The following is a 13,264-nucleotide window of genomic DNA, read 5'->3' on the forward strand; positions in this document are numbered from 1 at the left end:
ATCGATACTGTCACAACACATGTCTTTTAAAAAGCGGTCGTGATTTAAACTTTTCTTTTCCTTGTTGTCCAATGTTGTCAACGACAACTCAGCATTACATAAATTGTACCTGATACGGAGTAGTCAAGGTATAAATGTTCTTTTGGATCCATCAAATATGACGTACTTTCCGGCAGTCGGCAATATCCGTTAGCAGGGTGACAATGGAGGACAGGAGCAGCAGTAAAGTGCGTATGATGTATCGCGCAAAAGTTGTGTCATAGCCAGGAGTTTATTTTTTGATAGTGATTATAATAATTGAAGCAGTATGAAGCAGGAAAGTTTATCAGAGAAGCGCAGCAAGCGAAAATGTTCCAGGTGAATGGATAGTGTAGGATCTTGTACTAGTAGTGAGAAAAGCTGTAACAATGCAGCAATAATAAGAATAGCAACAGAGAAACCACCAATGTTGCAGCCCATCATTGGTCTGACCGCTGCAGTGTAGCATTTTCTGCCGAGAAAAGTTATTTTCATCTCTGAAATCTGTATGGACAGTTTGATAACTGCATGACAGCGACAGAAAAAGACAACAACCATATACGGGAAACAGTAGAAAGTACATGATGGGATGAGAGAAACACGTGGGTGGCGTGCGGGGCCACCAACAAGCTTCTACTAGACAGAATGAACATCAACAAGTCATTTGCATTCTGCTAAACAAGGAAGAAGAAGAAAAGCATTAATGCATGTGGCACGAGTAGCATATACTCAGGGTGTCGTTGCTACTTAAGGTAGAACAAGATAAGAAAACCAGACTATGAGTGGACAAGGTGATCGCGGTGCTGCTAGAACTGTTGCTGCTGCTGATGATCCATGCAGCATATGACGTTATTTGTATTCGGAATAGCAAGGATTCTTTTTTTTGGCATATGTGGAGAATTCTGGTGTTACGTCGAAATTACCCTATTAATGCTCAGCACAAGAAAATAGGGACCAAGTGGCAAGAACCAAGCGCCGCAACAAAAAAAGGGCGGCCGATCGCTGGGCTGATAATGAATTATCGGTTTTGTCGTTGCTAGGCAATAAAACGTGTCGCCATGGAAACTCTTTAAATTTGTGTGCGCCATAGCAACCGCCAAAAAAAAGTTCACAATGCGCAGCTACCACCACTCCAAAACTCCTATCCTTACCTACACTGCAGCATTTTTTTTTAGCTCTGCTGCGCAAAGAACAATAGTGTCTTTAGCCAGGCCTGGCCCGAGCTCAGCTATTGAAAAAAAAATTATAAATATAAATACGTCTTTGCTGATCAACTGTCTTTCTTGTCTTTACTTACTCCTCTCTACAGTGCTACAAATTCCTTGACACTTTTTATTTCATCAACAAGAAAATGACAGTCCAATGGGTGTATCAAGCCGGTACAAACTGGTACCCTTTCGATCCACAAGCAAACTACTCGATCGAGCAATTGTTCCGTACCGGTTCATCCGCTAATGTTTATGTCAAGGCCCTACACGGCATGGTTTTTGTCAACGGCATTCAACTCTACGCACAGCAATGCGCTACACGCATCACCATTGCAAGAACCGGTGCATGATATTGTTGCTTCAACGACCATATTACGATATCATTTCACCTCACGTTGTTCTTCCACCAATCCATCACAACAGTCAAGACACGAATACATAGCTCCAACTATCAAGCACTAGAGCACATTTCTTAAATTCACAAGTGCCACACACACACACTCGCGCACACGCGCATATGAAACGAATTTTCTGTATTTTACTTTTTTGTATGTTGTTCGGCAAACCCTCCAGTTGTATGTATATATTAAGGGCCCTTAATTTTTAGAATGTATAGTCGACTTTCCTCCTGTTTATATTATATGTAGAATCGTAACATCCTTCTCTTTTCATTTGTAATATTACACGTCATCATCACCAGCATCCCCAATGACATTCCTTTTTTTTCCACCACACACTTTTACCTCAAAACTATGCTTTGAAAACGTTTAAACTAATAATAATAGTTATAATAAAAGATTTATCTGTCGTTATAAAAATATCAACAAGATCATTTATTACGAGCAATTCTTGTTTTGTAAATTATTATGCGCGTCTTTAAAAAAGTGTACAAAGCATATCATGCATATTGGCAGCATGCTTATTGTTGGCAGCATATCAGAATTGCTCAAGCTTAAGCGTTTATACATACCGTGATATACGAACATTTCCCTGGGGATTTCCAACTGCACCACGCACCTTTCTGCCTATGTATTTTCAACCGACCAGACAATAATATGAATCATCTTTCGTCTGCTGGTTGTAGTACCGGATCTAGACAGGGGAAAGCTTTATGTTACTGTCTCGTGTATATCTATTCGTCGCAGACCATATTTTTCTTAGTTACAACTCTTTGCCAAGAGTCGAAATACCAAGACGATCCACACGGCGCTGGAATAGATCAAGATGAGCAACTAGTAACGGTCATATTACTATTCTAATATAAAGTGAGTAGAGTCGACTGCACTTGTTACTGCGGAGGCGACGCCGGTGGAGGTGACGCCGGTGGAAACGAGGAAGCATAACAAAACCGCAGCAGCAGCAGCAGCAGCAGCAAATATAAGTGATGACCATGGCACTCTGTGTTTCATGAAGTTTATTCCAAAAGTGAGCGTGCTTCTTCTTGGCTACTCTCTATGCCCACATCCCCTCAGCCCACTATGATAGCTAATGACAGGAATTCTTTTCCGCAGCAGCACAAGAAAAAAGCCTAATTCGTATTCGGGGTCAAAGCAATAGCAATAATAGTAGTACAATTTGTTATCTGTGGCGGGTACAAAATAGCTAGCGTTGTGTAGTAGTAGTAGTAGTAGTAGTAGTAGTAGTAGTAGTAATGGTTTCGTCACGTCAGAAAGGCACCGGATCGAATCAGTCTCGATTTAGTTATCCATACTGTGCGATAGTGTACAAATAAAAGTAATTACAGTAACGCAAAGGTCGAACAGTTATTACACAGTGACAAAAGACCTCTCTCGATCGATCGGTGCAGAAGAACCTGAGTCCAGTGTATTGATGAGCTGGCGAGTCGTGCTTCCGCCACGTTATACAATGGCGCAGTTCGCTTACCAATATGCACTGTAAACGGACGCGATTGCTATAGAGCAGCAAACCTATTACCGGTTTTAGGTGAAAGCCACAATCCATCAAAAACGAGTGCTCGTTTAGATGGGCACCTGGCTGTTACGCCTTAAGTCTTTCAATATATACAAACAATACTGTACATGTTTAGTCTTCCAGGCTCTAGGTAATACTTGCATTTACTGCTCCATATTTAAATATAATGCCTTTTGTTCAAAACCAGTGGTGGTCAGCCGTAGACTAAAAAGGTATTATGGCGTAGGGTACACAAGCGCCTCAATGGAAAATGGAAGGTGCAGCCTATCCCGATATGGAGGACATCTGAAACCTGGAATAGATTTCCTCAGTGGCTTCCCCTTTTCCAACAAGTATGACTCAAATAAAGGAAGTTCCAATTGTTCTCTCCTTTCTTTTTCTCTCTCTCTTTATGATCCGGTAGAACACTCACAAGAAGCATAGAGTGGCGCAGTACATGCATGCATTATGCTTCGTGCAACTAGATCTCTCTCCATTACTACCGAGATGATACCATCACGGCACCACAAAAAAGAAGATGCCATGGGTAACAATTATTCATCAGCGCTCAGAAACCAACAGTCATCTTGATGATAATAGTTTATCCGCATTCATCAGTTTATTGGAGTTATTGTAAAGTAAGAATAGAAGGCTGGGATACTTGTTGCTTATCGTTAGTCGTCGACGATATTGAGGCTTCTGCTGCTTTATCATCCGAAGGCCGAGTGAAGTCGTCCGACTCTGTGTATAACCGATAGTTTTCATTATAGAGATGTTCATTGACAATCTTTTGCAGCTGGACAAGGTTCAACCCGTTCTCGACTGCGACAGGTATGCTAGCACCTTTACTATCGACTTCATTCTGGACCATCTTGGTGGCTTTCTTGACTGCGAACCGTTGCATAAACACTTCCTGACGCAACTGCGCAATGTGTTCAAGATCGTTTTCCAGAACGGCCTCCAATTCGTCGAAATGACTCATCTTAACGTCGAGCTTCTTGACCTCGAAATCAATCACAGAGTGAACCAGTCGTCGAATTTCGCGTTCCTCAATACCTGCCAACGATTTTGCCTTGGCTGCCGCAGAGCCTAATGCCACCGCTGCTGCCTTTTCAACCGTATTACGTGGCTTTTTGTTGGGTTTGGTACTATCGTTTTCTCCATTTTCGTTTCCTTCATCGTCATCTTCTTCGGAGGACAGTTTTTTGCGTTTGCCCGTTTCTTGGAATTCAATGGCAGCTTCTGCAGCAACAGCAGCTAGATCTGGATCCACTGCCGATGACAAGTACGCCAGAATCGACATGACTGGATTATCAGCCTGTGAGAACGGCGTGCGTTTGTGTTCGAGCGTGCGAGACGATGGGATGGAAGACACATAGGGTTCTTCGATAGGCAGTTGCAAGAAATGCATGATACACTGCTCACGGGTACGGCTTCCGACATGTTCGGCAATGGCATTCCAATCATCATCGAATATTTCAATGGCTTCCAGCAACAACAATGTCTCCTCATCCGCCCATTCGTCCTCAGCATGCTCGTATCGGCCCGGCTCGTATTTCACAAAGTCACTGCTCATGACGGTGGATGGGAAACGGGCTTCCTTGTAACAGGTGGCACACAGATCCATGTTTTTGGTCTTTAGGCTGTGGTATCGTTCGCGCGTGCAATCCGTGCCGCAGGTCGTGCAGTAATAAGGTTTGGTGCTTGCAGCATGGGCTTGCTCTTGGGTGCTCTCAAACAATTGTTGTCGCAACTGTAAGTTCATGTTGAGCTCATTGTTCTTTCTGTTGTTGTTGGCGGTGTCGTTGTTGTTGTTGGATGATGAAGATGCTGATGGTGATGAGGAGGAAGGTTGAGATTGAGGTGCTGCCATTTTCGCCTTGATGCTCGGTCGGAACGGTTGAAGGCCACGGGGCGTATCCGCGGTGAGTCGAAAATGACCCGTAAAAGGTGGGCCCACTGTAGATGGCAAAGTGGATGGATCACACTATAATTTGTAATATAGTTGTTCCACCCCCCCATAAAATGTCAATAGTCCCCGAAAGTTAGTAATTGTTGTTTTTTGCCATATGCATATAGCAAGAATCACGTTAAGGTTTTTTCAAAAAAACACCATTAGTACCTGATTGTTGATCAGTCCCCACTGTTCTAAAAAGGCATGTACGCGCATAATAGCACATACATCACCCGCTAAATTTCGTCGACACGCTGTCACTGCAAGATATTCCGTAGGATTCAGCCGGTATGTGCTAATCATGAAGTCGCGATAATCTTGATAAATGCTGGGTGATTTCGATTTGTTGCGTCCTGTGAAAAATTCAGGCAATGAAACGCGTTCAATGTCGTGGATTGTTTCCATGCTGAACCAAGTCGTGTAATGTGGTAATGACACTTTTTTGGTTTGATCAAAGAGATATTTGCGTGCTTCTTCTTCCATTTTGGAACGATGTGCTAGTTGCTGCTGTTCTTGCGACTGTTGCTGCTGCTTTGGCTGCTCTTCTTGTTGTTGCTTTGGTTGTTCTACTATTTCTTGTTTGGGCTGTTCTTCTTCTGAATTCTTCAGTTGCTCTTCATGCTGCTGTTGAGGTGGCTGTTGTTCTTCTGGGTTTTGCTGTTGCTGCTTCTGTTGCTGCTGCTCCAGTTGTTGTTGTTGTTGTTGTTGTTGTTGTGATGAGTCCTGTGCTAGGTTTTGTTCAGGAGCAGACGTGTTTTCAATTGGAGTAACAGTAGAAGAGGCTTGAGCGTCAATGATGACGGTATCAGTGGCATCTGTTGTGGTGGGTGGCGACAGTGGTGGTGCGTCGGGCATCGCCTGATCTTGTTGATTCATGGTGTCGTGTGCTTTTTCTATTTGCGTGAGTGGTCGTGGTTGGTTCAGCACAAAGCGAAAGCTGGACGAGGTAAAAGTCACCCTCCTATTTTTCGTCGGAGTGTTTTTTCCAGGTTTAGTAGCTAGGCAAGTGAGGAAGGGGAGTGGAAGGATACAAACCTGCATAAGTCCTGCGTGGCGCAATGAAAGAGAGCGAGAGAGAGAGGAAGGTAACTAAAGTAGTTGCTAGTATGTTCTCAGGTACTAACACGCCATGAGCAGGGTCTCCAAGAAGATTTCCCCTGCCTGAGAGAGAGAGAGAGAGAGAGAACGATGGGCAGTAAGTGGGGTGCTTCGGAAATAGCTGGTCACTTCCGGTGATGCCGAAAATAATATAAAAAAAGGCACGTTCTTTTTTTTGGCATACCATTTGAGGGCATGGCCCAGATCGTCTTGTAGCGGTTGCTAGTTTATAAATACACACTCTCATCCCCAGCTCTTATTTATTTTCGTCTCTTGTTCGCTTACAAGACGAGGGAGCTCTCTGCACAGTATATAAAGACGCATCTATCCATCTCAGTCATCTCCTCTCTGTCGCGGCCTTGTATTCATTATCGTTATACCTCTTGATACCCCACCCCCGTTGCTCTCGTCTGTGTCCTTACCAAGATATGTTCCAATTCCTTCTATCCGACTGGACGAAACGGTTGACCGTAGGCCCACCAACTGCCGTTAAAAAGGAGCAGCAGCATCATAACAACAACCAACAGCCGACAGCCATTGCTACAGCGCCAGTAGCAGTAGTTGCCAATAACAACAATACCCAGTACCACCACCACCACCACGAGCAGGGTGACCACCACCAAAAGCAGGAGATTCCGCGTTCAGTGTCCTGGGAATCGTGGTCATCGTCCCTCACATCACTTTGCGACGATCTGCATGACGACAAGCGCACCTGGTCTTTTAAAGACGACTATGTATCATTTCCAAGCTTAGCGGACGATGCTGCTGCTAATAACGAGAAAGAGCAACAGCACCATCTATCATGACTTTATTCTTTCTGCTGCACTATCACAATCATACCACATCACATCATTCCTCCCCAACAAACAACAACAAACACCCAATTCTTAGTGTACATACTTTCTCTTTCATTACCTCTTTTTTATTATATGCATGATAATTTCTCTCTCTTTTTGTACTATGAACAAACCCCACGGTCCTTTTTTCCCATCACCCTAACGAAAATGAGCGCCCGTAGTAGCAATAAACCTTCTGGAGTGTCCCCAAAGTCTACAAACAGAGCAGCAGTGGCACTCTCTCCACCCCACGTGGCATTACATTGCAATAGACTTTTCTTTAAATACACGTTTTACCAAATAGAACAAAGATCGCCTTCTCATATTCCCACACGTGTTACATATCCTGAAGAGCCAAACAGCTGCTGATCGAATCTGTAAGAGGACCCTATGTAGTATACAGTAATAGTGCGATGCCACTTTATACAGGACGACCTAGCAAGTTCCGCACCACCGCTGCCAACATCAATGCTTCGGTTTGTTTGTCACCTTCGTAAATAGCTGCTTACAGTAGGTTCTATGTATATCCTCCATCTTTGTTCGATAAAGCTCAATTTAGCTTTATTGAGCAGTCCCTTGATTCAAGCCGTACTCTTTTCCTTATTACCGCCATGGGCAGGCAATAGCAATATATAAACTATGATTACTGTGGCTGTGCGCTTGCACATGCTCTCTCTGTCTCTCTCTCGCGTTATTCTTGTGATAAATGCACTTATCTAAGCAAATGTGCCCATCTCCTTCGACTAGGATCGATCTGGTCGACATCGTCAATCAAGTTGACCTATCCACAGCCTATTCCTTCTTCCATATCTACACCAATAAGTAAAAATGTGGCAAGGTCGAGCCGACCTTTCGAGTCCCGACCTTATAAGCGGGCAAACCTCAAAAAGTATAAGAGAGGAAAATGGGTGTAGTTCTAGAGATAAAAAATGTTTCAAGTAGTCGCGCAACATGGTATCTTGTATTGGTTCACTTGATGTCCAAAGGTGCGACAGAGAAAGCGTTGACTTCCGCAAAAGTCATCAATGGACCCATATCTCATAGTACAGCTCACCCACGTCCTTTTCCCTGATTTTGATTCGTTATCCTCCCATTATCTGTCCCGAACAGAATAGTCCCACTCAGACGCAATGTTCATCTCAACATCTTTACTGTGTATGATACAGCCCACACAGTATTGTCATAGCCTATACACTTTTTAGAACCTCCATGTTTAAGAAGTTATTCGGAAAGCTTAAAGGCGCAAAAACTTGAAGGTGTCTCCAACGTTCAAAAACACTGTAGCTGACATCTGTAAAATAATCATGCTTTTGTTCTTTAATAGTAAGTTTTGTTGTAGTTGTATAGAGAGTAGTGAAAGAGAAAAAAAAAGTGCGTGCTTCCAAAGTTTCTAATTTCCAGGCTGATTAAACACATCGACATATCTACTTCGCATAGGTTTACGGCCTGCACGCCTTGCTCCACCACTAGGCGGTGGAGATGTTGCTGATCGAGCAGGCGGCGTGGTAGCCGTTGCTGAGGCTGGCGTGCTTCCCGAGCGCATCATAGCGGGTGGCCGTTGAGGAGGTGTCGATGCGGTTGTGGAAGGTGGTGCATTAGGAGGAGGTGTGAGTGCATTGTGGCTGGAAGAAGAAGAAGAAAAAGGTGGTGCTGGACTTGAGCTTGCCTTGGGTGGAGGAGGCAGCGGTGCTGCTGCTGCTTGAGCGGGAGCCTATGATGAGAATAGTTGTTCATGATTATTAGTAACTGGAAAATATAAGCTATTCAGCACATTTTGTTTTCAAACTTACATTCTTGTTGACCCAGCGCTTTTCCTTCTCGTCATAATAGAATGCACTTTCTTCGCCAAGATTGGCCTTGACAGCTTTCTTTTCACCCGGGGTTGAGTTGGAAGGCGTTGAACTTCTTGAGAATAGTGAAAAGATACGCCATCCTTTGGCTTCATCTGCTATTGTGTCATACATCATAATCATCATCAGTTACCCATAAAAAAACCATCCTACATCCCTAAAAGGGCGATTACAAATACTCACCTGTCTTCTGTTCATCTGCTTCATGTGGTTTGTCCGTGGGATTCTCTTGCGATGATGGTTCCGGTGCAGCTGCTTGAGCCTGATTTTCATTGTTGGCGTCACCAGATCCTGCTGCAGGTGCAGGTGGAGGTGCTGGTTTGCTCTTTGTAAGCGAAGTGTTGCCAAAGCCAAGATCATCATCTTCTCCCTGATAACTGGGCTCATAATTGCTAGCTGCAGGTGTCGGTGGTTCGTAACTGGGAACTGCTCCTGCTCCTGCTGCCGCCGCCGGTTCCGGTTCCGGTTGCTGTTGCTGCTGCTGCTGCTGCTGCTGTTGATCGGAGCCATACCAACCACCATAACCATTTTGCTGTTGTTCTCCGTATCCAACAGAGGGGTCATTACTGTAAGAATCCTGGCCATAGTAAGACATACCATGATGTTGTTCTGCTGCTGGCGTACCACCAGCACTATGACCGAACGGAGAAGTGGTTGCATTTGTCGGTTGAGCACCGTAGCCATAACCACCATACGGTTGGCCATAACCATAAGCACTATTATTGTCTTGATACTGATCTTGCTGTTGCTGTTGCTGTTGATCGGCTAAAGATGCAGCAGCAGCGGCCTCCTGGGACATTTGTTCTTCCTGTTGGGGTTGTTCATGCACTTGACCATAGTGTGAGAGCGGGGTAAAAGCATGTGCAAAAGGTCCCGCACCACGAACACCAGGGGATGAAGAACGACGGTCACCATAAGCTTCAGACGCCATATTGGCTGTTGGCGTCGCAGCTCGACGCAGACTTTCAGGACCAATGCTAGATCGAGCAGCGTTGCGGAAATCAAAAGCAGAGGCACTACGAGCAGGTGGACCATCTTTGGCAGCGTCATATGGCGTGCCCATAATCTCGGTCGATTTGCGCACAGGCGGTTCTTCTGGTGGCATATCTTCTCCACTCACAAACTTGTTGAACTTGCCCTCAAATGAACCCCACATGGACTCGAGCATGTTCTTTGAAAGCTTGTTCTTGACCCACGACTTGGTATCACTAATTGTGGTTATCGTTTCAGTAAGTAATCGACACGGACATTCTTTCTGTGTGTCTTGAGTTTAGTCATAAAAAAAGACTACTATACCCAATGCTATGTCCACTTGCAGCTTCGCAAAGCTCACCAAACTCCTTCAAATTCTCCAACAATTGACGATGCAAGTACGGGCTGCCCTTGGTGTAACCCTTGATAGCATTGGCAATCGCTTCACAGTACCGTTGGGCCTCAGTTAAGTATCCAAAGTCAGCAAGCCACCATGCATGCACAAGCTTATAGCCTTGCAGGAACGGTAATGATGATGCGCCACCTTGCTTGGTGGATAATGCAAATTCGTACAATTCAGTGAGATAATATGCATCCAGATCTGAAAAGGCAGTGGTGCCCTCTGCACCAATAAGCGTTAAACGGACATGTGGTGCATCGATGCCAGAGTGTAATGAAGATTGCGGGGAGACGAGATAGCTGCAAAGGTATCATAGAAAAGATTAGATCAATCTGATGCTCTTTCTCTGTTTGTTTCTTGATTCACTTACCAAATATGAGCCGCATCTAACCAGCCATGTGCGCGCAAAATATCACCTAATGATGTGATGGCCTCCGTGTCTCTTGGCGTTCGATTGGCAAGGATCAAGGTCAGAGTGATTCTCCACTGCTGTAGCTGATCCTCGGTTGCTTGTGCTGGCTGTGTTTGAGGTGACACGCCAAATGGAGTACCCAATCGTTGTTGGGGTGTAGCAGCAGGCAAGAATTCGGAAACTATAGTAACAAGTAAAATGCTTTGTTAGGAGAGATGTTTTCTTCTCTGGCAAATGCTGATACTACTTACTAGACGCAGCTCCTGAGCCTGCAAATAACGAATACAAGACTCGCAATGCTTGCTTATCACCAGTAACATTCAGACGGTCTTGACGCGGCGTTTTCCCGGCCGATTGCGATAGTTCGCGCTCCACAAAGTTTGTCACGACCTTTTTCCAGACATCCTTATTTACACAGCTGCCCAGAATAAGTGCATGGGCCCATAAATCCTCTTGCATTGCGTACTCGACAGCACCCGAGCGATCACCCTTGACAAGGCATGCTTCGAGCTCGCCCAACACCTTTTTAGATCGCTCACAGTTTTCGGCATCTTCATCTTGTTGGTGGCCATCAGCCTGTGCGTATGCAGGCACACTAAAGTTACCCTGGTCATTTTCATCTCCCTTTTCGATCGGCTGCACAAGCGCACGGACGGCAATATCCATCTTGTCCCTGGATAAAAAAATAAAGAAGGTGAGTTGAAACCCTTGTTTTTGTTATTGATTCAACCGCTCTTCTTTCATCAACAGAAACTTACCCATCCCCAATAGATCCATCATTCTCAGTCAAGGTCTTGATTAATCGCCACAACAACACCCGATTCTCAGCGTGGCGATACTCGACACCAAGGCCTTCTTGTACAGGTAATGCAGCAGTCAACTCCTCAATTCGTTTATCCACATAAGCCAGTACCTCCTTCTTTTTACTCTTTGTGCTGCCTTTGCTATCATTCAAGACTGGACCCACAAAGCTTGCCAGGCTAGCCACCGTGGGGTTCTGGTCACTACCCACGACGTCCTTGAGTTTTGAGATTCGAACAGCACTTGGCATGGCCTTGGTGATCGGTGCACCGCTTTCGTATCCAACATGACTGGTGAATCGTTGGACCGTTTGTGGGAACATGACACACATTTTGCCGCCAAAACCAAAAGTGACAATGGGACAGCCCCTGGCTCGGTGCAATGGATCCGGCGGGTATTGTGCTTGTTGTGGCTGATCCATCTGTTGTTGCTGTTGTGCTGCCTGGGGATCATACACATCAGTACCTGTCTCGGGGTAGTAAGACGTTGAATCAGATGGTGGTACTCCTCCTCCTCCTTCGCCGCCAACCATCAATGTAGCGGGCTCTGCTGAATAATCGGGCGTATACATGTCTTGACCAGCAGGTTGTTGTTGTTGTATAGGTGCATAAGGTTGATAACTCGACATGTCCGGTATCGTAGCAGCAGCAGTTGGCGGTGGTGGCTGTGCCGCAGTTGCCATTATGGGTGTCACTGACCTCGACACACCTGAAGTCAGAGGCCGTCCACATTCACAGCAAAACTTGGCCTTTGCCTTATTTTCACCCTCACAACCAGGATCCGGACAAGGCAACAATTGCTCCAATTGAGGGGATGCAAGACGACTTAACATACTGCCAGATTGCACAGTACTTGTCTCGGCTCTGTTTTGCTCGATCGATGATCGTCCAATATAAGCTGATTCGACGGTTGCAGGTGTAGCAGCATATGCTTCGTCAGGCTTCGATGGGGTATACACAGCAGGCATCATGCTGGTTGTGGCAGTAGTCTGATCCTGAGTATATGTGCTGTCGGTATAGGCTGATGGTTGATATGGATCATAAGCCGATGGTGGTACAACTTGGTCATTCGTGGTAGCATTTTGTGTTGTCTCTGGTACAACAGCCGCCGCCCTTGCTGCTGGTGGTGGAGGTGGCGGGTGTAGAGGTTCCACTGCGGTAGTGGGCTCGTTGTCTTGCTTGGGATCGACATTGCTCTTTGGCGGTGCAGCAGGTGGTGGTACGTGAGACTGTTGCTGTTGCTGATTTGCACCTTCCATCTTTTGTTCGTCACCATAAATATCGTGCGTATGTTCTTGAGGTTGCTTTTGTACCGCTTCTTTGCTTTCAGCAGTAGTAGTTCCTTCTTGTTGCCGTTGTGGTTGGTATGCACCAGTTTCGAATTGGGTAGATTCTGCCCCCGCCTGCTTCTGAACTTCTGAAGCTCCAGTATCGAATTGCGCAAATTGTTCCTGCTGCGATTGTATACCTGTATCAAAAGACGTGTACTCTTCCTGTTGCGATACTTGTACTTCAGATGCTCCTCCGCCAGACTGATCGTAGCCAGCGTAGTAGTTATACTGGTTGTACTGCGCATATACATCCTCTTGCTGTTGTTGTGGTTCCCCTCCCTGCTGATGCTGTGTCGTATCCACTCCACTGTCGACAGGTGCAAACGCATCCTTGTGCTCATCCTGGGTTTGCTGCTCTTGTGGTTGCACTTGTGCCGCTCCACCTCCCACTGGTGCATACGAATCATACTGTTGTTGTTGTGATTCTGCCCCTCCTACTGGTGCATATGTATCCTGCTGTTGCAATTCTGATCC

The 13,264-nt window shown here is 45.4% G+C and overlaps 4 protein-coding genes across 4 annotated transcripts; 1 reads left to right on the plus strand and 3 right to left on the minus strand.

Moving 5' to 3' along the window:
* The first annotated feature begins 1,312 nt into the window (after nucleotides 1-1,312).
* On the plus strand, nucleotides 1,313-2,032 carry BDB00DRAFT_830860 (uncharacterized protein). The gene has a single exon (XM_053124070.1). The coding sequence runs from the start codon at nucleotides 1,473-1,475 to the stop codon at nucleotides 1,686-1,688; it is 216 nt and encodes a 71-aa protein (XP_052978106.1). The 5' UTR covers nucleotides 1,313-1,472; the 3' UTR covers nucleotides 1,689-2,032.
* A 960-nt stretch (nucleotides 2,033-2,992) lies between these two features.
* On the minus strand, nucleotides 2,993-5,574 carry BDB00DRAFT_883647 (SWIRM domain-containing protein; the record flags this gene model as incomplete). The annotated part of the gene is made up of 3 exons (XM_053128253.1): nucleotides 2,993-3,039; nucleotides 3,987-5,124; nucleotides 5,260-5,574. 3 exons carry the CDS (start codon nucleotides 5,572-5,574, stop codon nucleotides 2,993-2,995), a joined length of 1,500 nt encoding a protein of 499 aa, XP_052978107.1.
* A 2,715-nt stretch (nucleotides 5,575-8,289) lies between these two features.
* Nucleotides 8,290-9,788, minus strand: BDB00DRAFT_467183 (uncharacterized protein). The gene is made up of 3 exons (XM_053117486.1): nucleotides 9,059-9,788; nucleotides 8,816-8,970; nucleotides 8,290-8,736 (listed from the first exon to the last, which is right to left on the minus strand). The coding sequence occupies exons 1-3, from the start codon at nucleotides 9,584-9,586 to the stop codon at nucleotides 8,568-8,570; spliced, it is 852 nt and encodes a 283-aa protein (XP_052978108.1). The 5' UTR covers nucleotides 9,587-9,788; the 3' UTR covers nucleotides 8,290-8,567.
* A 361-nt stretch (nucleotides 9,789-10,149) lies between these two features.
* On the minus strand, nucleotides 10,150-12,292 carry BDB00DRAFT_766288 (Sec23-binding domain of Sec16-domain-containing protein; the record flags this gene model as incomplete). The annotated part of the gene is made up of 5 exons (XM_053119583.1): nucleotides 10,150-10,546; nucleotides 10,618-10,840; nucleotides 10,911-11,332; nucleotides 11,418-11,862; nucleotides 12,082-12,292. 5 exons carry the CDS (start codon nucleotides 12,290-12,292, stop codon nucleotides 10,150-10,152), a joined length of 1,698 nt encoding a protein of 565 aa, XP_052978109.1.
* Between the last annotated feature and the right edge of the window lie 972 nt (nucleotides 12,293-13,264).

Source organism: Zychaea mexicana, assembly GCF_025766255.1.
Source record: "Zychaea mexicana strain RSA 1403 chromosome Unknown BDB00scaffold_53, whole genome shotgun sequence".
NCBI lineage: Eukaryota > Fungi > Mucoromycota > Mucoromycetes > Mucorales > Lichtheimiaceae > Zychaea > Zychaea mexicana.